The 22553-nt window shown below is 40.1% G+C and overlaps 1 protein-coding gene across 1 annotated transcript; it reads right to left on the minus strand.

Moving 5' to 3' along the window:
* Positions 1-2057: 2057 nt before the first annotated feature.
* abcb9 (ATP-binding cassette, sub-family B (MDR/TAP), member 9) lies at positions 2058-22063 on the minus strand. Its single transcript, XM_040050140.1, has 11 exons — positions 20881-22063; positions 19057-19171; positions 18728-18858; positions 18435-18640; positions 7726-7923; positions 7497-7625; positions 7224-7412; positions 6869-7042; positions 4319-4478; positions 3696-3832; positions 2058-3574 (listed from the first exon to the last, which is right to left on the minus strand). Exons 1-11 carry the CDS (start codon positions 21518-21520, stop codon positions 3254-3256), a joined length of 2400 nt encoding a protein of 799 aa, XP_039906074.1. The 5' UTR covers positions 21521-22063; the 3' UTR covers positions 2058-3253.
* Between the last annotated feature and the right edge of the window lie 490 nt (positions 22064-22553).

Below are 22553 nucleotides of genomic sequence, written 5' to 3' on the forward strand. Positions count from 1 at the left end.
GGAATTAAATGTAAGGTATTAAGCTAGCAATCTTCTTTATTAAAATGTACCCGAAAACTGCATGGTGCAATGCAGACAGACATCTGTCAGTTAAAGCTAAGACTGATAAAATACTAGAGTTTCATTGACTTTTAGAGACAACCCTCATATGGCCATTACAGGAACTGCACTTGTTGGTAAATCCACCAATATCATTGTCACTATCACCACCTTCACCTTCATTACTATATTAATAAAATCAGTATTATTGTTAATACTATTATTTCGAAATACTGTATGTTATTAGTGTAAATGTAATTCACGCTGTCTCCACATGTTCACTCTCTTTAACCAAGGCCTTTAAACACAGCTACATGTGAACTATTATGCTTGAGAATAGCTTTATAAGTCAAAGTCACTTCACAAACAGTGGGTGGGCAGGACTTATAAACTCACAACCAGAGCTGTATGCCTGTGATGACCATATTGGGGATATCCATTCTCAGTGACAACGTACAGAGCTAGAGCAAAGAATCTGTCTGAAGTATCAGAAGCCATTTTTGACCCACAGGGATTACTTATACATACAGTGACTTCATTATTTGAAACTTTGTTCATGTTCAATAAGAACATCAACTATTAAACATAAATATTTATTTGTAATGTGTTTATTTGTAATGTTTTATTTTTGAAGTACAAAAATAACATGAAATGTTGAAAGTGACAAAAAAAAACAACGTAAAAGACCATTAAAAACCATTTTAAAAAATACGCATTTCGATTACAATATATATAGTGTAACCAAAAATGGTATAGGAGATGGACGAGGTATGTAAATCTTTACCCCTATATATTGTAATCTATATATAGTGTATATAGTTGAATTTTTTTTTTTTTAATGTGAGAACAGGAGCATGCTTCCCATATGTGGCATCATGGTTTTCTTTTAACAGCACTCTACAAGCTTTTGGGAAGTGAGAAGACCAATGCTGTAGTTTGATAACTTGATCTTAGATTTCAGCTGCTCTGCAGCTCATGAATGCTTTGTCAGGTAACAGTAGGCCAAATATTTCCAGTGGGTGACAGTTCTGGACTGCAGGCAGGCCAGAGTAGAACCTGCGCCCATTTGTTAAAAAGCCATGTTGCTGTAATACATAAGGAATGTGTTTTGGCAGTATCTTAATGAAATAAAAAAATGTCATAAATAAAACAAAAAATAAAAAACCTATTTAGAATTATATGATTCCTCTTCTTTTTAGTACTGAGGATGCAATCTCTACCATTTACACACACACACACACACACACACGCACACACACACACACACACACACACACACACACACACACACACACACAAAATGTTGGTACTGAAATCCTCAAACTCTTTTAACTTTGCGTTGAGCAACAGTATTCTTAAATAGCAAACTATCTGCCCACAGTTCTCTTTTACTAAGCAGGGAGGAAGATTTGAAATGCTCCGTTTATATCAGACCAAGCTACTGAACCTTTGTAAGTTAATCTACTTAGTTTAATATACATTGACCATTTTAAGCTTTACACCTACTTGTAGAAATTTTTTTTGTACAATTTTAAATGAAAGGCTTTGATGATTTGCAAATCATTCATCTTTAAAAAAGAAAAAAGAAATTAGGTTTTAATCAGGAAATATGCGTTTAACACAGTTTTTATAGAGAGTTTTATTGCTAATGACTAAAAGATTCTCAAGTAGTCTTTATTTAAAATGCATGACCGTGACAACAACACTAGATGGCGCTAGTGTAAAAGCAAAGAGGTGGCCTGAGCCCAGTGGATGACGGTTTGTGGCCAGGGCTAAATGACAATTGTTTTCATAATCGTAGTATAATGTAAAATATCCATCATAGATTCCTGAAGCCTTCTTATTTTGATGGAACAACGTAGAAGAAACAGCAAATTGGCAAATGTATAGACTTTATGGTGAATAGTCAATTTTTGCTATAACATTTGCATATTGGTTAGTTACTAAAGTTTCAGTCATTTTCAGTCTATAAATAAATGTTATTTCAGTTGTAGTCGCTGTCATTGAAGCAACATAAATATAATTCAGAATTTTATTTGGGATGTTTTACCAGTATTACACAGACACAGCGTAGATCAGACTGTAAGATTCATATTTCATGATCCATTATTGCCATTTAAAAAGGGGATTTTACCATCATATACAGAATATATTCACTTGCCATATATACATACATATATAACATGTCTGCAAAAATAAAGGAATATTTTATTTAGCTACATTTACTTTTCATTGTCAGTGTTAAATACAATTGCAGTATGTTTCTGTAGTGCTATTCATTTTCAATCATATAATATTCTTATTGCACACTATTCCACAGACAAAGGCACCTGTCTTTTCCTTTTACTAATAATACCACCTACTCCACGCAGTAAAAACAAGCCAGCATCTCCATGCCTGCTACAGCGTAAACAATACAACAGCAGAACTAAATCCTGAGGAAGTTTCAACAAAATAATAATTATTGCTGGAGTGCAATACAGAGGTAAACAAAAACACAAAATACAGCCACGCCTCTCTTGTAGCACATCAACAGCAACACATTTTCCTTAAAGCTAATATAATATCCAAACAGGATATTCATTCAAGTTTTATTTGTCCCCACCCCGTTTTATATGTTTGGAAACACATAGGTCAATAGTTTGTTGGAGACATACAATTTGTCATTTTTTTGTCCCTGTGGCTGTACAAGCACTTTCATGGCCAGCTGAGGCCCGTTCCCTTGCTATTTCATTACCAATGACACCAACATAATATCTGAAATTGATTTAAAGTGTTGAATGTGTATTTTATAGCTTTTCACTGTAATTTTAAATATGAACCCAAAGAGAGGTCAGTGCAAGTGAGGGAGGCCATCATTAGGCTGCAAAACCTGAACTAACCTATCAGAGAGACAGCAAAACAATTGAAGTGCATGATGACAGAATTCTTTCTTTCTTTTAAAAACATTTAAAACATTTGCATTAAAACAATGCCCATAATGCAACCGTTAATCTGTTAATGGCAAAGTTTTGCCAATGAAACCCCCTAAATTAAAGCTAAAAGTCTGCACATCAGTCTCATATTGATGAATTTAAAATCCACTGTGGTAGTGTGCAGGTGAAACACTACAAAACTTGTGTCTTTGTCCAACAGATTACAAACCCAAATGCAGATTTAAGTATTTTTAACTTAATTGCAGTCCAGTGCCACATCTACACACTGCAGGTCGTTCTCAGTAACGCACACTACACTCAGACTCGCTCAGGCTGCCGCTGCTGCTTCGTCCTCTCCACTGCTGTCCTCCACCTGACTTGCAGCTGGCGTTTTGTGGCGAGTGTAGGTCCTCCTCCCCGGTCTCGATGCCCAGGACCTGCCGCTGAACCAGCTTAGAGTAGAGTCCGCCGCTGGCCATCAGCTCACTGTGAGATCCCTGTTCTGCCACGTGGCCCCTGTCAATTACAATAATGTTGTCTGCCTTCTCCACTGTGCTGAGCCGATGGGCGATCACCAACACGGTGTGGTCCCGCAGGACATTGTTCAGAGCCTGTTGAACCTGTAGTGAATTCAGCAAATACATCAACACCTCTATATTATTCCATAATGCAAATATGCTGCATGTCTGCTTGGTAACAGCTGCTGTACTGAAGCTCTCCTCTGGCTTTGATAACACTTACAATGTGTTCACTTTCTGCATCCAAAGCGCTAGTGGCTTCATCCAGGACTAGAACACGAGGGTTGCGGATGAGAGCTCTTGCAATGGCAACCCTTTGTTTCTGTCCCCCTGACAACTGTGTGCCCTTCTCGCCAACACCTCAAGAAAACAGTAAGGTAAAAGTCAGTCAAATACATCATTTCATCTTATGAAACACATCTCCATTTCTTTATTAAAGAACATAGCTCTATTTTTTTGTATGGCTGTGATATTTGTGCATTTAAATCTGAGTACTGTGTTAGTTTTAAGCAGACCCTAGAGTCAGGCTCAGCTGGCAAGCCTGGCAAATCAGCTGATCTCAGTGTCAGCCATACTATCTCATGGTCACTTCTTACTTTTCCACACATCCTATTGGCAGATCTCAAATGGTGCATGCTACTTAAGCTGTATCAGCCAACCTATAGTTTCCGATGCCTCTGCAAGCAGCTTTGCAATGTACAGTAAAGCTCTGTATAGTAAAACAAATCTGCCAGGGACCGATGTTAAATGTGACTTTTCCTCTTGAGGTCCCAGCTTAACAAGCATGTCCATTACACATAGAGCACATAAAAAGCTGATTTACAAATGAACAGATTTAATGATTACTTGTTTCATAGCCTTTAGGAAGAGTGGTAATAAAATCATGAGCGTTAGCCTTGGTGGCAGCCTGCAGCACTGCCTCCCTGGGGACATCAGTCAGGCCATAGGTAATGTTCTCCTCAACTGTGCGGGCAAACAGCACAGGCTCTTGACCTACAAGAGCCACCTGCAGACACACAATAAAGAATAGAAATTACTGTATGCTGAAGACTAACAAGCCAAGGGGTGTATTTGTATACAAAGTATGGGACTCCGAAAAAAAAAAAAAAAAAACTCATCATGAAGCTAGACTGTTACACTGAGATGTCCTGTTTGATTACAAGTAACACGAGTAGCAGGCTGTAGTTTATTTTGAGTGAGTCTTGCGTACACCACCCTGCTGCTTTGAATGCTTTTCAGATGGCACATAAGTGTAGTGAGAAAAGTGTACCACTAAAAATAGCCCCCTAGAAAAATGTTTGCTTTTTATTCATAAGAAATTATGTTTTTTAGCCCTTCTTAATGTTTTTCTTTTATGAGACTAGTTTTTAATCATTGCCAGCAGAAACTGACACAGGGCAGGAAAAATCAGAAAACAGTGATGGACAAACACATTGGCAGTTTTGCTCTTTTCGGGAGATTTTCAGACAACTACTCAACAAAAGTTTTTGTGATGTTGGATTGTGCCAATGTGCACAATTCAACATCACAGTGCATTTACTGTTAGCATGTTTATAGCCTCCTGAACACTGTATCAGAGCCAGGCCTCCTGCTTAGTCTAGTTCCTGCTGTGTTCTACATGTATAAAAAAACAAATTTATATATATATATATATATATATATATATATATATATATATAAAATTTGTTTTAGTGCTGTTAAAATTAACACATTAACGCAAATTAATCCGCCATCAAGGTCAACACGATTAAATTTTTTTAACGCAATTAAGCATCTGGAATGACTCAAAATCCCTGAAATGTTTCTGTCAACGCATTTCAGGCAGTTTGTCCAAGTAGAGTTACCTTCGCACATGCGCAAATGGGCAGTTGATCTGGTAGTGACGGGCAGCTGAACCAATCAACTCAATATGGAAGATGATAAACACACATTGGCCCTCTCGATGGGAAATTTGAGTATTAAAAAAATAACAAGACGGAACAGTCGACAGACATAAAGTATTATGCACATTGTGCAAGAAGGAATTTTCTTTTCACCGAAGCACTTCCAGCTTAAAATCACATTGACGCGAAGAATATTTTAGCCAGGCGTGCTGCTAGGACTGTGGCTAACGCGTCACCCAGCTTACGACAAACCACTCACGGAGCATCCAGGACTCAGGAAGTCTACCTCGGACATACTGACTGACACAATTGCCAAGTGGATTGCAACAAATTGCAGACCTGTTAATGTCGTTGAGAAAATGCACTTTACATAGTTTTGGTTCCTCGTTTCAAGGACTTGAAGTGCCTCCCCAAGAGTGACAGAGAGAGACGATACATGTTTACAGAGGTTTTTGTTAACATGAATGTTCAAGATGTTCAATAAAAATGTTAAGTGTGTATATTTTCCCTTTTTTTCTGTTTGCTCATGCAAAATGAAATGCGATATTTATATACATATATATATATATATATATATATATATATATATATATATATATATATATATATACATATATATATATATATAGTATAAAAATGAATGATATTTAATTGTGATTAATCAAAATTAATCCACAGTAACCCAGTGATAAATCTGATAAAAAAAAATTAATTATTTGACAGCACTAATATATATTATATCTATTACCTATTATTAAAAAAGTTTTTAAAAAAGTTGTATTTCACAGGAGAGCTCCTGTGCTAAAAGAGTGAAGAAAACTATTCAAATTCTCTTTGAATTTAAGCACACATTCTTTGTGTTTATTCTCCATTTACATCATTATATTGCATAAATGTCAGTCACAAGCTTAAATATAAAGTTGAAAAAACAACACAGCAAATATCCGTTAACGAGCTACCGCCGATCGCCCCGTGCGTGGGGCTGGACGGCAACTGCGCTAACACACTAGTTCCCACCCATGTAATTGAGCATTGCGTGGCACATCCAACATACTGTTTTACTTTAGTCCATGACACGCTTACTTTCAGGGTCATACGTCACATGAAAACCAAAATAGTTCCAAACGCCAGATCTGAATGAGGGTGGGGGAGGTTCAATTTGCCATGTTGCAAGGTGAGCTTAACTTCTGTCTCGCTAGCTTGCCCTGCGCTCAGTGAATCTGCGTTCGACTACTCCGCCTAGGCTGCACTGTCGAGCGCAGATCTACTGAGCGCTCAACACAGACAGCATCGTCAGAAGAAAAGTTGATAAAATAAATAAAAAGTTTTGTATTGTTCGATACATATGCGTACCGAACCGAAAGCACTGTATCGAACGGTTCAATATCGATACGAGTATCGTTGCACCCCTAATAAATATATATATATATATATATATATATATAAATATATATATATAAATAAATAAATAATACAAAGATTACACATGAAAATGTCTTATACACTGACTAACCTTGGAGTGGAGGTAGTCATGCTGAAAGCTTTGAACAGGCTTTCCATCCAGCAGCACCTGGCCTTGCTGAGGAAGGTAGAAATTTTCCAGAAGACTCACACAGGAGCTCTTCCCACTGCCTGAAGGTCCCACAAGGGCAGTCACTTCTCCGGGACGCAAGAGGAATGACACCCCCTGCAAAAAGACCCATTTCAAACTAAGCAGACATAATGTCAACCGTATCCTAACTTCACCCTCATTTAGTTGGTTATATTGTTGCAATCTTCCAGTAAGCTGCCCTCATCTCTACCACCATGAGTCAAACAGACCACTTGTGAATAATTTCTTCAGCTGTTCAGGATCCCTGAGGACAAACCTTGAGAATATCAGTTTCAGGGCGTGTCGGGTAGGCAAACGTGACGTCTTTAAATTCAACCAGACCGGCGCATGTCTCCGGAGCCTCTGTGCCATCAGAGGGGTGTTCGGGTTTCCTATCCAGATACTCAAAAACCTTCTCAGCAGCTCCAACTCCTTGCATGAGGCCCGTGTACACTGATGCAATGCTCTGCAAAGTGAAGACAACATGGATTCATTGCCATGTCTTCAGAACAGAAAACAAACGACCTGTGGAGAATGATAGATGAAATACCTCAAGACATTCGCCGAGGTTGAGCATGTATAGGAAAAAAGATACCAAGGCGCCGCTACTCATCTGATTAGTAATCACAAGGTGGCCTCCATAGTAGAGGATAGCCAGCTCGAGAGCAAGCTCTGAGACCTGGAAAACACACAAAAAATCCCTTGCTGTAAGGTTAAAACAGAGACCACTAAATAAACCATGCAGATGAATTATGTAAAGGGTAACTGCAGATACCTACACAACTGGACCACATGTAGCAAGCGTAGGCCAGGGCTTGTTTTTTGTTGAACTGGAACATGACTAAGAGTTTGGCGTAATAGGAATCGGCCTCTCCATTCTCGTTGGCAAAGCTCCGCACCGTCCTCATGGCTGAGATGGTTTCTTCTGCAACTTTATTGGCCTCTGCGAGGGTTGTTTGCACCTTTTTGGCCAGACTCTGGAAAGAACAGAAGAAAATATAAAAGTTATCTAATCGTAAATAATAGAGGGCCTGTCCGGGAATAGTGTCAGAGATTCTTTTGTAGCAGGGGTGTGGTCTCTAGCCCGCCTGACCAGGAGGAGTCGAACATTAACTCAGCTCTTCCAGGGCACCCTGCAGACTCGGCTGCTGGTGGCAGCAAGGGAGTGGGGCCGCCGCTGGGATGACGTGAACGCCAAACAGGAGTCCATCACAGGTCAACTGCAGGTATGCGAGTAAGACCTTCTGAGGAGGGTTTCACTTTTCTCTCTTCTTTATAATTGACCCTTGTTTTCTCTCTCTCAGCTCCTTGTCTCAGAGTGGGAGGGATTTGAAGCACAAAGGGAGGTTTGGTTGGCTGATATGGATGTCCACCTGAGTGAGGATGACCAGCTGACAGGAAACACCTGTGAAAAACTGAAACAACTGCAGGTGTGGGGTTGTTTTGATATGACATATATTTGATATGATACATACGTCAGAGACATTATCCTAAACTGGACTAACATAGGACCATGAGTCCAACATGAAACTTACCTTACATAAGGTAAGGCTGAAGTTCATTGATAATTTTAATCAAAAACTTGTTGAAATATTTTTTTACTGAACATGCAAACATCTGCTGATGAAAATGTGTTGATCTATCGGTCTGTTATGAAGCAATTGCTATTTCTAATCTGTCTTTATCACTTTCTGATGTTTTATTAATTAAACAATACATGTATTAATTGTTGTGTTATCTATAGATATAGTGTTTATATATATTTATTTATAGTATAGTAAAAATGTTTAATTATTACTGTTTAAATGACTAATATGTGACATGTATTAGTAGTGATGTGGTGCTGAGGGTTAAAATGCCTTTGTGTCTTTTGGTATACTACAAAATGGCAATAAACCATTAATATATGTCTATGCTGTGCTCGTATTTATTTTACCCTACTCAAATTCGATTTATGATACATTTTATTTTGAAATAAAGAACCATTTCAAAAAAGCTTCTTTAAAATGGTTCTTTAAAGAACCCTTTTTAAAAAGGTTCTTTGAAAAACCATTAAAGGTGAACTCTGGGTCAGACAGACAGGTGACAGTCTCAGGTGTAGACACTGCTACAAAACAGCACAAGAGAAGGAGGATTAGTGTTTGTGTTATTACGAGTGCTAAACAAGAAGAGTTCCCAGATGTTACAGTGGACACATGTGTGACTCCTGTGATTAAAGCATCTTTCTTTCAGCTTAACGAGTGAACCGTCAGCTCGTTCAAACACACGTTAAAGTCCGTTTGGCTCGACACCACCGAACAGAGGCAGCAATATAACATAGCTAACATTAACAGTGCAGTGAATCCTGCCGTGATATTCAGGACTGCAAACTGAGCAACATTCACTGACTTTCAGCTTGTTGTGTTTGTGGATATATGACTGACTTTAATTACCGTATACATAAAATCATCACATTCTCTGTAAGATTAATGTCGACTATTGAACTGCGTATATTTTAAAGTAAAGGCTTTAAAACCAAATTACCAAAGTACAAACATCGCTAATGTCACATAACTCTGCTGACATGTGGCCAACAGTAATGTGTTAATGTTCTTCATTATTAAACATTTGCACATAAATAAGTGACATAATATTCAGTACTTACTTTTGACAGTTCATTCTTCGGCCTCTCTGCTTCTGCCGTCTGCCGTATTTTGCGGCAAGAAGGGAGCGGCCGAAGAGTGAACTGTCAAAAGTAAGTACTGAATATTATGTCACCCCTGATGATTGACCAGGACAAACTCAGCAGTGTGTGAGGAAGAGGAGGAGGAAGAGCCAGCAGCAGCTGACAGATGGAGAGAATAGACAGACTGCTCCCTGTTTGTGAAGGACTGCTAGAAAAGTTTAAAATAACTAATTGTCTGTCCTGAATCAGTCTTATTAGGTAATGTTCAAATAATTTTATCATTCCAGTGTTTTCAGTGTGGGAGAAAGTACTCAGGGCCTTCAAGTTACACACTATGAAAGGCAGCAACCAGTTTAATGTTCAGAAACCTAAAGTATGTATCAGCAGCAGAATGGATCTAAAAATAAATGTTTGTTTCAGTTCTATGAAGCTTTGAGTATTTTGGATCAGTAGCACTGCTGTGTTTGTTGCATCATATTGCTGTAATTGTTTATATGCTTTATATATTCTGAGGTAAGTTGATCTATAGTGTTACATCATATTCTATAAGGATGTTATGTGTTTGTATACTTTCTGCCCAGTTAGACCCATTTAGCAGAAGTCAGCCTGTTTAAGGCTCTGATATCTATTCTGTGTGACTTAAAGCAGTTATGACATGGTCTGATTTTCTCACCCAATAAAGGAATATTTAATATATCAGTCTACTCTTCATTCTATCAGAAACAGTTTTCACAGCTCGTACATTTTCTTTTTACACATATATGTAAGCACTGAGCCAAAGGTAATGTAATGCCAACATATTAAACGAACAATATTTGTCTCTTATGTATAATACATCTGTATATACACTGTGAAAGGTACTTGTCTTTGAGTGACGATTTAAGGTGATAGGAAATATAAATAACTGCAACTTTGACCCAGAGTTCAAGCTCACTGCTGTAATGTAATATATATATATATATATATATATATATATATATATATATATATATATATATATACATACATATACATATATATATATATATATATATATATATATATATATATATATTTTTTTTTTTTTATATATATTTATTAGGGGTGCAACGATATTCGTATCGATATTGAACCGTTCGATACAGTGCTTTCGGTTCGGTAGGCATATGTATCGAACAATACAAAATTTTTAATTTATTTTATCAACTTTCCTTCTGACGATGTTGTCTTTGTTGAGCGCTCAGTGGATCTGCACTCGACAGTGCAGCCTAGGCGGAGCAGTCGAGTGCAGATTCACTGAGCACAGGGCAAGCTAGCGAGACAGAAGTTAAGCTCTCCTTGCAACATGGCAAATTGAACCTCCCCCATTCTTATTCAGATCTGGCGTTTGGAATTATTTTGGTTTTCATGTGACGTATGACCCTGAAGGTAAGCGAGTCATGGACTAAAGTAAAACAGTATGTTGGATGTGCCATGCAATGCTCAATTACATGGGTGGGAACTAGTGTGTTAGCGCAGTTAGCTCGTTAAGGTGTTGGCCGTCTAGCCCCATGCACGGCATCAGCGGTAGCTCGTTAACGGAGATTTGCTGTGTTGTGGCGTTAAGGTCATTTCAACGAGATTAACCTGAAAGCACTAGTGGGAACACAACGAATATGACTGCACATTTACGCCGACATCATCCTAGTGCAAAGACAAGTGGAAGCAGACAAAAACAAGCAAGCATGCTACTAACTTTAGCCGAGTCATTTAGACAGCTGTTAGCACATGATTCTCCTTATGGGGACCTGATATGTTTAATATGCTGCTGAGAATATAGCCCAGAAGAAGCGGATAGTATAGCTTTTATTTTGGAAAGAGACATTTCTCTGTAATAAACTCTCTTTTCCAAAGATGAGTGATTCCTCAATCAGATACAGGGCTCGCAATATCGCTAGCCCGACGTCCCGGAGCTAGCGATTTTTTCAGTCGGGCTACCAAAATCTATCTCTGCCCTGCCCGTCGGGCTATTGTAGGAAGGAAAAATATATGTCAATGCTTTTGCATTCTTTCAGAAATGTAGCTGGGTAATTATGTCATTGGCATCGGTGAGCCACTGTCAATATGTGACATATTGAAGTCGCGTTTGAATTTGCGCTTGTTTTTTTGCTTTCACTTTGCAATCGTGCGAACTGTGTATAGAGAGCGACAGCACTGATCTGTGAGTGATGATAATTTGTGCACCAATTCCTCTGACATCGTCTTATTAATCGTTAGCTTACTATGCAAACATGACAAGTGAAATCTCCCGCAGCTTAAACATGTGAGAGGTTGATCGCGCAGAGAATCGCTGAGCTTATGTGAGTGAGCGTGTAAAAGCATTTCAGTTCTGCTGAGCCAAATAAGACAGGTCAGGGTGAAGAAGTGACAGCCAAAGAAAAGCTTACCACAAAACGGAGAAGTTATGACAAATCAGACTATAAGGCAAAAAGAAAGTGCAGCTTTATGGTTTCATGGACAAAAGAATTTCTGTGGCTGCAATATGACGAGCTAAATAACCAGGGCTGCACATAAGTGGTCTGCAGGTGCGCATTCGCTGTCAAAATAAAAAACACGCACAAGGGTTAGGGTTAAATTTAAAAACTGTACTTTTGAGTTAAAATATATATTTATAATTTTAATAAATGACAAATTAAAAAGGCATGAACATTTTTTTGTATCGAAAAAATATCGAACCGTGACACCAAAGTATCGAACCGAACCGAACCGTGAATTTTGTGTATCGTTGCACCCCTAATATATATATATATATATATATATATATATATATACACATTACCAAAGTGAGATGACTTTAGTCTCATGAACAACATAAGCTAATTGTTATTTACTAGCTAATCTTAAAATGACTGTTCAGTACAGAAATGAAGCCCAACAATCACGTTTTACAGTCCTGTGGTCTCAGCCTCAGATACTCAACTAATCAAAGGGATGTCATGACAAAAATGAATGACCAACAAAACATTTTTTCTCCTTCATTTATGTCACACAATGCTATTGGAAACGTTTCTCGCGGTTAGTATCATGGTTGCTAGGCAACCTGAACAGCACGATGAAGGCTAGACCTTCCCATTTCACAAGCCTCTCACTTCCGCACTTCTCATACTTATAGTACGCACTGTACGTAGTACTCGTAGTGTGAGTACTTCAAGCGCGCGGTCTCTTAATTGGGACACAGCTAGTGACTGCGGTGCCGCTGACAGAGGAGGAAGTAAATGGAGCTGCAAGGGAGTAGGGCTGTTCGATATAACGATATATATCGGATAACGATATGAAAACGTCAATCGTTGCATATTACGCTATCATTTGTTTCGTGTTGTGGCAAAATCAACTTTTTACGGCATTTTTTTTTTTTTATCGTTTTGATGGTCAGTGTAGAAGTTCTTAAAGTTCTCTCTTTCTCTTATATTTAACATAACCACACTCCGGACGGGCAAGCGACTGTTTTTATGCGTTGACGTTTGCAACAACAACGTAAAACCATCGCGTGGCTCCGTCTTCCGCTTCTTTATTTTCCACATAAACCTTTCACAATAAATCTGAAGATCCTGTTGAGATTTTTCAAAATAAACTGAATCACGTGAAAGAGTACGCAGAGTGTACAGATGAGAAGCAAGAAATAGCCATCAGGTGCTAAAAAATAAACCTTCGAATCAAACATTAGAACCGGCTTTTCCCCGCAGCACACCATGTAATAAATACTCACAAAGAAAATGTCTAAAAATGTAAGGTTTCATGCATTGGTCAAAACACCTGACTCCAGGTACACGACCAGCTAAAAAAAAAAAAAAAAAACTCATGCAAATCGAGTTGCCCGACATTCATGGAATTTACAGAAAATGTAAAATTTTTGTGATATATACCGTTGTCGGGACGATAAATGTCTTATATCGGCAGTGTTGGGGAGTAACGGAATACATGTACCGCCGTTACGTATTTAAAATACAAAATATGAGTAACTGTATTCCGTTACAGTTACCGTTTAAAAAGGTGGTATTCAGAATACAGTTACTTTGTTGAAATAAATGGATTACACTGCGGTACTTTCCTGTTTCATTTTGTCGCGGGTCAGGACTGTTTGGGTTTTGTTTGACAGCTACGTTCTGTTGTTCCAGGCGGCAGCGTTACGGTTGCCATGGTTACAGGGCGACGCTCTCTCTCTCTCTGCGACTGTGTGTTTCCTGGGTGAGAGAGCGCCTTTTCGTTGTTGTTGTTGTTGTGCTAAGCTAACAGGCAGAATGCTACAAGCTAGGGGTGCAACGATACACAAAATTCACGGTTCGGTTCGGTTCGATACTTTGGTGTCACGGTTCGATATTTTTTCGATACAAAAAAAATGTTCATGCCTTTTTAATTTGTCATTTATTAAAATTATAAATATATATTTTAACTCAAAAGTACAGTTTTTAAATTTAACCCTAACCCTTGTGCGTGTTTTTTTATTTTGACAGCGAATGCGCACCTGCGGACCACTTATGTGCAGCCCTGGTCATATTGCAGCCACAGAAATTATTTTGTCCATGAAACCATAAAGCTGCACTTTCTTTTTGCCTTATAGTCTGATTTGTCATAACTTCTCCGTTTTGTGGTAAGCTTTTCTTTGGCTGTCACTTCTTCACCCTGACCTGTCTTATTTGGCTCAGCAGAACTAAAATATATATCCTGCTGCTTTTACACACGCACTCACATAATGCTCAGCGATTCTCTGCGCGATCAACCTCTCACATGTTTAAGCTGCGGGAGATTTCACTTGTCATGTTTGCATAGTAAGCTAACGATTAATAAGACGATGTCAGAGGAATTGGTGCACAAATTATCATCACTCACAGATCAGTGCTGTCGCTCTCTATACACAGTTCGCACGATTGCAAAGTGAAAGCAAAAAAACAAGCGCAAATTCAAACGCGATTACAATATGTCACATATTGACAGTGGCTCACCGATGCCAATGACATAATTACCCAGCTACATTTCTGAAAGAATGCAAAAGCATTGACATATATTTTTCCTACAATAGCCCGACGGGCAGGGAAGAGATAGATTTTGGTAGCCCGACTGAAAAAATCGCTAGCTCCGGGACGTCGAGCTAGCGATATTGCAAGCCCTGTATCTGATTGAGGAATCACTCATCTTTGGAAAAGAGAGTTTATTACAGAGAAATGTCTCTTTCCAAAATAAAAGCTATACTATCCGCTTCTTCTGGGCTATATTCTCAGCAGCATAAGGAGAATCATGTGCTAACAGCTGTCTAAATGACTCGGCTAAAGTTAGTAGCATGCTTGTTGTTTTTGTCTTTGCACTAGGATGATGTCGGCGTAAATGTGCAGTCAGATTCGTTGTATTCCCATTAGTGCTTTCAGGTTGATCTCGTTGAAATGACCTTAACGCCACAACACGGCAAATCTCCGTTAACGAGCTACCGCCGATCGCCCCGTGCATGGGGCTAGATGGCCAACACGTTAACGAGCTAACTGCGCTAACACACTAGTTCCCACCCATGTAATTGAGCATTGCATGGCACATCCAACATACTGTTTTACTTTAGTCCATGACTCGCTTACCTTCAGGGTCATACGTCACATGAAAACCAAAATAATTCCAAACGCCAGATCTGAATGTTGCAAGGAGAGCTTAACTTCTGTCTTGCTAGCTTGCCCTGCGCTCTTCCTTCTGACGATGCTGTCTGTGTTGAGCGCTCAGTGGATCTGCGCTCGACAGTGCAGCCTAGGCGGAGTAGTCGAACGCAGATTCACTGAGCGCTCAACACAGACAGCATCGTCAGAAGGAAAGTTGATAAAATAAATTACAAATGTTGTATTGTTCGATACATATGCGTACCGAACCGAAAGCACTGTATCGAACGGTTCAATATCGATACGAATATCGTTGCACCCCTACTACAAGCATAGCTCTAAAGAATGTAGCATCATGGGCAGTGTAGTCCGTGTTGCAGGGAGAATGGACTGCCATACACGTTATGGGTCTGTGAGAGCGAGGAGGGAGAAAAAGGGGAGTGGAAAAGTACGAGTTGTCATCGAGGAAAAACGGGAGCTGGAAGCATGTAAATATAATAATAACCACTTCAGCCAAGAAGAGTGCCTGACGAGCCCAGTTGTAAGTAAGCTATTAAGACTCGACTGTACACCGTGTTCGTGTTTTCCTCCGAAAACAATAAGTTCCGTTGGAGCAGTCTTTCAACGCCTCTCTCCGTCTCTCGCAAGAAAAGTTGACCCAGACAACAAGTAAAGCTAGTTTTCGGCTACGAGCCGACAGGGACCCCGCCGTATTAGTCAGAGGTCCCTTTACTACAGTTCGGAGTCGCGGACCTTCAGTAATAGTAATAAATCACACAGCAATAGTACATTCACGTTGTTGTAAAAAGCATGATAATATATTAAGTAATCCAAAGTATTCAGAATACGTTACTGTCATTGAGTAACGTAACGGAATACGTTACAGAATACATTTTGGGGCATGTATTCTGTATTCTGTAATGGAATACATTTTAAAAGTAACCTTCCCAACACTATATATCGAGATATGAAATTTTGGTCATATCGCACATCCCTACAAGGGAGTGACTGTTTCCCAGTACTCTGGTGCTGAAGCAACAGAATCAGCTGCTGAAACACAAATAAACACTTGCATGAGCACGGAAATCCAGTGTGTGTCAGGTCCTTTATCACACTTTTACAATCTACACATGTCCCCGAGATGTGTCACAAGTAGACAATCACAAAGTCACTGTTTTGACAATAATACAGGTACACTATACTCTCTCTGAATGCACAACAGATTAACTGTAGCTTTCTTCGTAAAAACTAATCCCCACACTGAGAAAAGAGAACTACTTTTAACCAAAAATAACAGAGCAGCTCATCCAAATACCTGACATTACATTTACTGTTGTTAAGATATACATTGTGTGTACTAGGGTGACCATATTTTGATTTCCAAAAAAGAGGACACTTGGCCCAGTCATGAAGATTTTTAATAATACTGTTTGCTTAAAGAAAATTTTAACACATTTAAATAATGCCTTCTCTGTGCAGTAAATGAGTGGTGAAATAAAAAAATGTCTTATAGGCTTTTACAAGTCAAGAAGTGCAAAAAAATAATTCAAAAACCTCTAGAATTAAATAACGTTACAGTAATAATGCCTCCTTTGTATAAGAAAAATGACCAGTGAGGTAATGCGCAATGGTGTCTGCTGTGTCATTTCGCGTTTCTAACCTCAATTAATTTTCTTTGCATGCCACCATTCTTCCAGTCAAAGTATGATTGGGAATATATTCTCTGGTAAGTCTGAGAAATGCCACAGTACTGGATTTTATGAAGATCTCAAAGAGTGACTTCAACTGAATGTAGCACTATGGCACCATTGACAATAGCTTCAGTCTTGGTGCAGGCACTTTTTGGCTTTGTTAAAGTCTGGAAATGCTTCTCTTTTTTTAGCAACACACTAGTGCAATCCATGGATCTGTAGCTATTGTGACGCTTCATAGTATGAAATGCCAGTGCACCTTCTGCTGCAGACACAACAACATCCTCGTTTTTCCCAGGTGTAACAAAGAACTCCGTCAACTTACTAGATGAATTTTCGCCTCGCACAGCCTTTATATGCAGGGTGCACGTAAGTGGTCCGCAGGTGCGCATTCGCTGTCAAAATAAAAGGCGCGCACCAGATAAGAAGTTGCAACGCACGTTTGCGTACATAAGATTTTCTGGAGGAAGACAGACATTTGTTTAGAACTCTTAAAGATGTCGAAGAAGCAAGCTCCTTTAAGCAATTACTTTGGTGTTCCTCCACCTCCAAAGAAATGTCAGAAGGAGTGCGAACCGCAAAAAGAACTGCGTATTCTCAGAAAAGTGGTTGCAGGAGGTGAGCTGGCTTCAAACAAATGATGAACGCACAAAGATTTGGTGCAGAATATGCCGTGAAAATCCCACTCTAGCGAACAAAAACAGTGCCTTTTATATGTACGCGAACGCGCGTTGCAACTTCTTATCTGGTGCGCGTCTTTTATTTTGACAGCGAATGCGCACCTGCGGACCACTTATATGCACCACTGTTTATACGTTTTTTAAACCTTTGTTAGACACACAAACGTATTTGCCAGCTCTGCACACAGTGGACTCCGCCTCCCATTTATTCTGAGGGATGGTACAAGGGAAATTTGTTTTGCAGTTTGTCTGAAAAGATGCACTTGCGCTTTGGCATCTTGTGGCATCTTTTCAGCGCGCCGCTGCGCACTCTGTCCCGTCTGTGAGCGCGGAACAACCACTTACTTCGGGACGAAGTCGCACATATGGGTCCTCTGTATGTCTATAGGAAAACCCTTGACATTTTCATCCATCTCGAAAATCCCCCCGGACAGAACGTGAAAAGTGGACATGTCCGGGGAAAAGAGGACGGTTGGTCACCCTATGTGTACTCATGTTGTACAATGTGTTGAACTGTATTATGGTTATTGTTGTTTAACAGAGAGACAGTATTTTATTTGTCACCACAAGGAAGCACGTATGCTGCGTCATCACGCCCCTGAGAGAGAAAATGTACCCCAACAAAAATGGCACCCATGAGGAAAGGTTTTGCCGCGTTCCCTAATGTGGAACAAAGTTTCCAAAATGTTAAGGACATTTTGCCTCCGTTGTCATTTCCCTTTGACTTGATCACTGTTGATGCTGCAATACTCAACAACAGTAATAACTATTTCTCAAGACCACTTTAAAAAAATTACAATAATATCTGACTTCTTGGAAGCAAACTATAAAGAAATTAACATTCAGACAAAACTACTTTACCTTGTAGTATTCACCATAAAGTTTTGAGATCAGACCAATGAAAGGGAATCCCATGATTGTCACCAGTGTGAGCTTCCAGGACATGCCACACATGAAGATGAAGAAGCCAACGCCCTTAACAACGTTCTCCAGGAAGACATTGAGGTTCTGGGAGATGAGGTCGCTCACCTGGGTGGTGTCAGCAGACAGACGTGAAAGGATGTCACCTGCAGGGTTACATGGGCGTGGAATAACATTAGAACGGATCAATGGAAGGGAAAGATGTGTGCACAGGAACTCACGTTCAACATCACCTGTGTGATTGTCATCAAAAAAGGCAATTTCCTGCCTCATCAAGGTTCGGAAAAGATGGTTCCTGAGACGAAGGTTTAATCTCGCAAACGTCAGGGTGAAGACACCTTCTCGTACTCCGATTGCAAGTGAACTGAGGAGAGAGAAAAGACTGCCATGAAGCAGTTCTGTGATTTGGCATTTAACACACGTCATCATCTAAACAAAGCAAGCAGCTTTGCCAAGGATCATCTCAGTATATAAGCACAATGCATTCCTCTGTGTAATTTACAACAAGATGTAAACAAAACATAAAAAACAAAAATTAAAACCTACAACTGCAGATGCTCACCTAGCTACGGCGAGTACTGCAAGTATGATCACAGGTTTGGCAAAATACTCCATGCTTTGGTGAACCACAATACTGTCTATGGCTTTCCCATAGTAGTACGGTATGAAAGCCTCACCTGAAAGCAAAGAGTCATCATTACTTAATGTTTTTTAAAGTCTAAGTTGAACTGATGATCCATACATAAAGGCTTTGTGACAACTTGAGCATTCAATTTTATTTAATTTGTTTTTTATCCATCCATCCATTCGCTTACGCTTATCCCTTTCAAGATGGCGGGGTGTGCTGGAGCCTATCCCAGCTGTCATAGGGCGAGAGGCGGGGTACATCCTGGACAGGTCGCCAGTCTGTCGCAGGGCTAACACACAGAGACAGACAACCATTCATGCTCACATTCACACTTATAGGCAATTTAGATTGATCAGTTAACCTATCCCCACAAGCTGCATGTGTTTGGACTGTGGGAGGAAGCCGGAGTACCCGGGGAGAACATGCAAACTCCACACTGAAAGACCACAGCCTGATGGAGAATTGAACTCAGGACATTCTTGCTGTGCGGCAACAGTGGTAACCTCCATGCTCCATGCTTTTTTTTATTCAATTCTAAATCTGAGTGAAAAATAAGGTCACTGTACATTCTTAGTGAGGGCGTTTTTTTGTTTTTTGGGACATTTGGGACTCCCGTTGTCCCAAATGTTTTTCTAACATTTAGGAACAGAACCTCGGGGTGTTTGGGCTCACCCTTAGAGCTCAGATGCTCAGTTCCTGGGGAGCAGTTCAGGCAAGGGGAGATTAGTTAAGATGCCTCCTGAACACCTCCAATATGAGGCGTTTCTTGTTTTCCCAACAAGAAAGAGATCCCTGGGTGCACCAAGAACATGCTGGACAAATTATGTCTCTTGGCTGGTTTGGGATATCCTTGTGAAAGAGCTGGAGGCTGAGGTGGAGGAAAGTGAGTTCTAGGCGTCTCTGCTCAGACTGTTGCCCCTGTAATCGCTTTTTAAGCAGCACAAAACCAATGGATGGATGGACAAATGCATAGTTTAGATGTACGAGTACAGAAAATACCTCAAATTTTTATATTGCACTTCAAAGAAAATGAGCAAACTTCCAAAATGATTTGAATGAAATGTGTGTATTTAATGATATTCCATAAATTAAAGAATTGATGAAACTGATAAAACCGTGAGTGCTGTTGGAGGCTCTGGCATTCAGCCCACTGTTACAAACAATAATGAGCCTTAGAGTTACTATGACCTATTAATGTAGGTGTAGACATTTATTGGCATTCACCAAATATACCATTTCCAGCTCCTTTATTTTTATTCTTGGACTCTAATAGAGACGCTCTGTATGCTTCACAGTTGAAATGAAACCCAGCGTTTAATATACAGGGCCTTGGCACAGGCACCGCTTAAGTCAACTTTCTTCTGATTGGCTAGTCCTTTAAAACAGAAGGTTTGAACAGCAGGTGGGTGAGGCTTCTGGTTAGTAATGTAGATGAATATACTGATCAATATCTTTGGGCTTTATGACAAAAAACATTTGTCTTTTAGGAACTGGGATCCATATGAGCGAGTTAGGGGTCCTTTTAATAATTCCATGACAGAAAGCATCAACAATTGGAACATATTGAAAAGAACACACTTGTTTTTCTACCATAGCACTTATCTGTAATTAAAAAGTGTTGTGTAATGTGGCATGAGTAGCGTAGTCAGAACCTGCAGACTGTGTCTGTTTTCACTGTTTTGTCAGTTGCATTGGGGCAGTGTGTCTAAATCCTTTATAACAGACAGCAGTAAATAATGTGACATTAAGGACACTCACACACAGCAGCAATGATGAGGAAGAGGACAGCAACAGAGAGCAGCTCAGCATCCTTTTTGCAGTAACTCAGCAGGCGTCCCAGTGTGGCCCCCGAGCTGCTATCCTTCTCCTTCTTTCTCTCAGAGCCCAACTCCTGCTCCTCCTCGCCAACTGTCTCCACCAGCTTTTCAGTGTCCTCACGGCCCCTTGCTCCTCTACCACTACTGCTGCTCTCAGACTCCGGCTCCTTCCCCAGCCACCTCCAGAGCAGCATTACTCCCAGAGAAGAGGCACAAGTCCAACATATCAGGCTCAAGAGCCAGGGCTGGTGACTGATGCTCACCTCAGTCAGCATCAGCAGCTTGACCAATGTATAGGTGATGACGATCAGACAGATGAAGAGAATAAGGTTGGTGGATTTAGCAACCCTCTGCGGGCCGTCCACCTTGTTCCATGTCACCCCTAAAGAGGCTCCCAGCAGGAGGGAGGCTCGGAGCAGCACTGTCCCCCAGATGTCCAGTGCAGACTGAAGGATATTAAAGTTGAGGGCATCCTCTGTGAAGGTGCTCAGCTGTGATCCATGTGCGTACAGGACAGTGGTGGTGACAACATCCAGGAGGACGTATGACACGATGCAGCCCACAGCCACGTTGATTCCCATGCTGATTATCAGAACAGAGAGCAGCACCGGCACAAAGCAGCAAACAGCGGCTTGAGAAATGATCGGTTACAGTGCAGCAGCGGTTTGAATAAAATGTGAGAAAAGTTTCTCAAAACATACACCAGACAAGAACACAAACACTCAGCAAAACCGGATTATTTTAGTTATTCTTTCCGGTCTTTTGCCGTTTTATGCAGCTGCACAGAAAATATCAAGTAGTCTTATTACAACTACCAGCATTTAGGACGTCACTACACTGTTAATGATTGTCCAGCCATGCCGCAACATTACTGTAACACATATCCTGCTACATTGTTGGCTAGCTTTGTGAATTAGCTTCTTGAGGGCGGTCAGCTGCGTTGCGTTACACTTCCGTGTTAAATCTTGTTACTGTCCAGCCCCGACAGCATTCAGTAACTCACTGAAACCCCTCTCCTTATTCAATGTTGTCCTCAAACACATGCATTACAACCCAAACTGACTCAAGTTCGTGTAACGAATACATGAACTTCGATACCGGCGTTCAAGAAGACGCCGGCATCGAAGCTCGTCTAGATTACAGAAGATTAAGAGCAGGCAGTGATTCTCTGCGGCACACTAGTGAGCGTTTCTACCACCAGTTCATCTTTTTTGCTATCTTGTGTTTTTCTACTCAAGAGGTTCACATGTCCCTAACCCGAATACGAAGCCAATAACGTCTGATGGTTAAAGAATGCCCACTCGTGTTCTGCAGAATACAGAAACCCGCTTTTAAATGGCTAAAGTTACAGGAAAGAAGACAGAGTGACACATCTTTCCTTTTAGCTTTACGGATGTTGCCATAAAGTCTCGCTGAAAATGACCAGATTGGCTCCTCCCAGTTTTCAATTAAAGTGGACACGGAACATAACATGTATCACTCTGTTTGTGAAGCTAGATTTAAAACAATCAGTCTTTTAAGCTTCTGTTTTTAGAGCATGTGCAGTGCCATCTGACACCAATATGACATCACTGGGTTGGTGGGTCAAAGGTATGACTTGCTAAGTTACTATCA

This window comes from Simochromis diagramma, unplaced genomic scaffold (assembly GCF_900408965.1).
Source record: "Simochromis diagramma unplaced genomic scaffold, fSimDia1.1 OVJJ01000159.1, whole genome shotgun sequence".
NCBI classification, from domain to species: domain Eukaryota; kingdom Metazoa; phylum Chordata; class Actinopteri; order Cichliformes; family Cichlidae; genus Simochromis; species Simochromis diagramma.

Excerpts from the sequence above, each read along its gene's own strand:
- abcb9 (XM_040050140.1), bottom strand. The coding sequence starts at position 21,520 with ATGGGAATCAACGTGGCTGTGGGCTGCATCGTGTCATACGTCCTCCTG. Across the intron at positions 18,641-18,727 it reads TTTTGATGACAATCACACAG|GTGACATCCTTTCACGTCTG; the intron begins GTGATGTTGAAC and ends GTAACCCTGCAG. Across the intron at positions 7,043-7,223 it reads CTGAAACTGATATTCTCAAG|GGGGTGTCATTCCTCTTGCG; the intron begins GTTTGTCCTCAG and ends GTCTTTTTGCAG.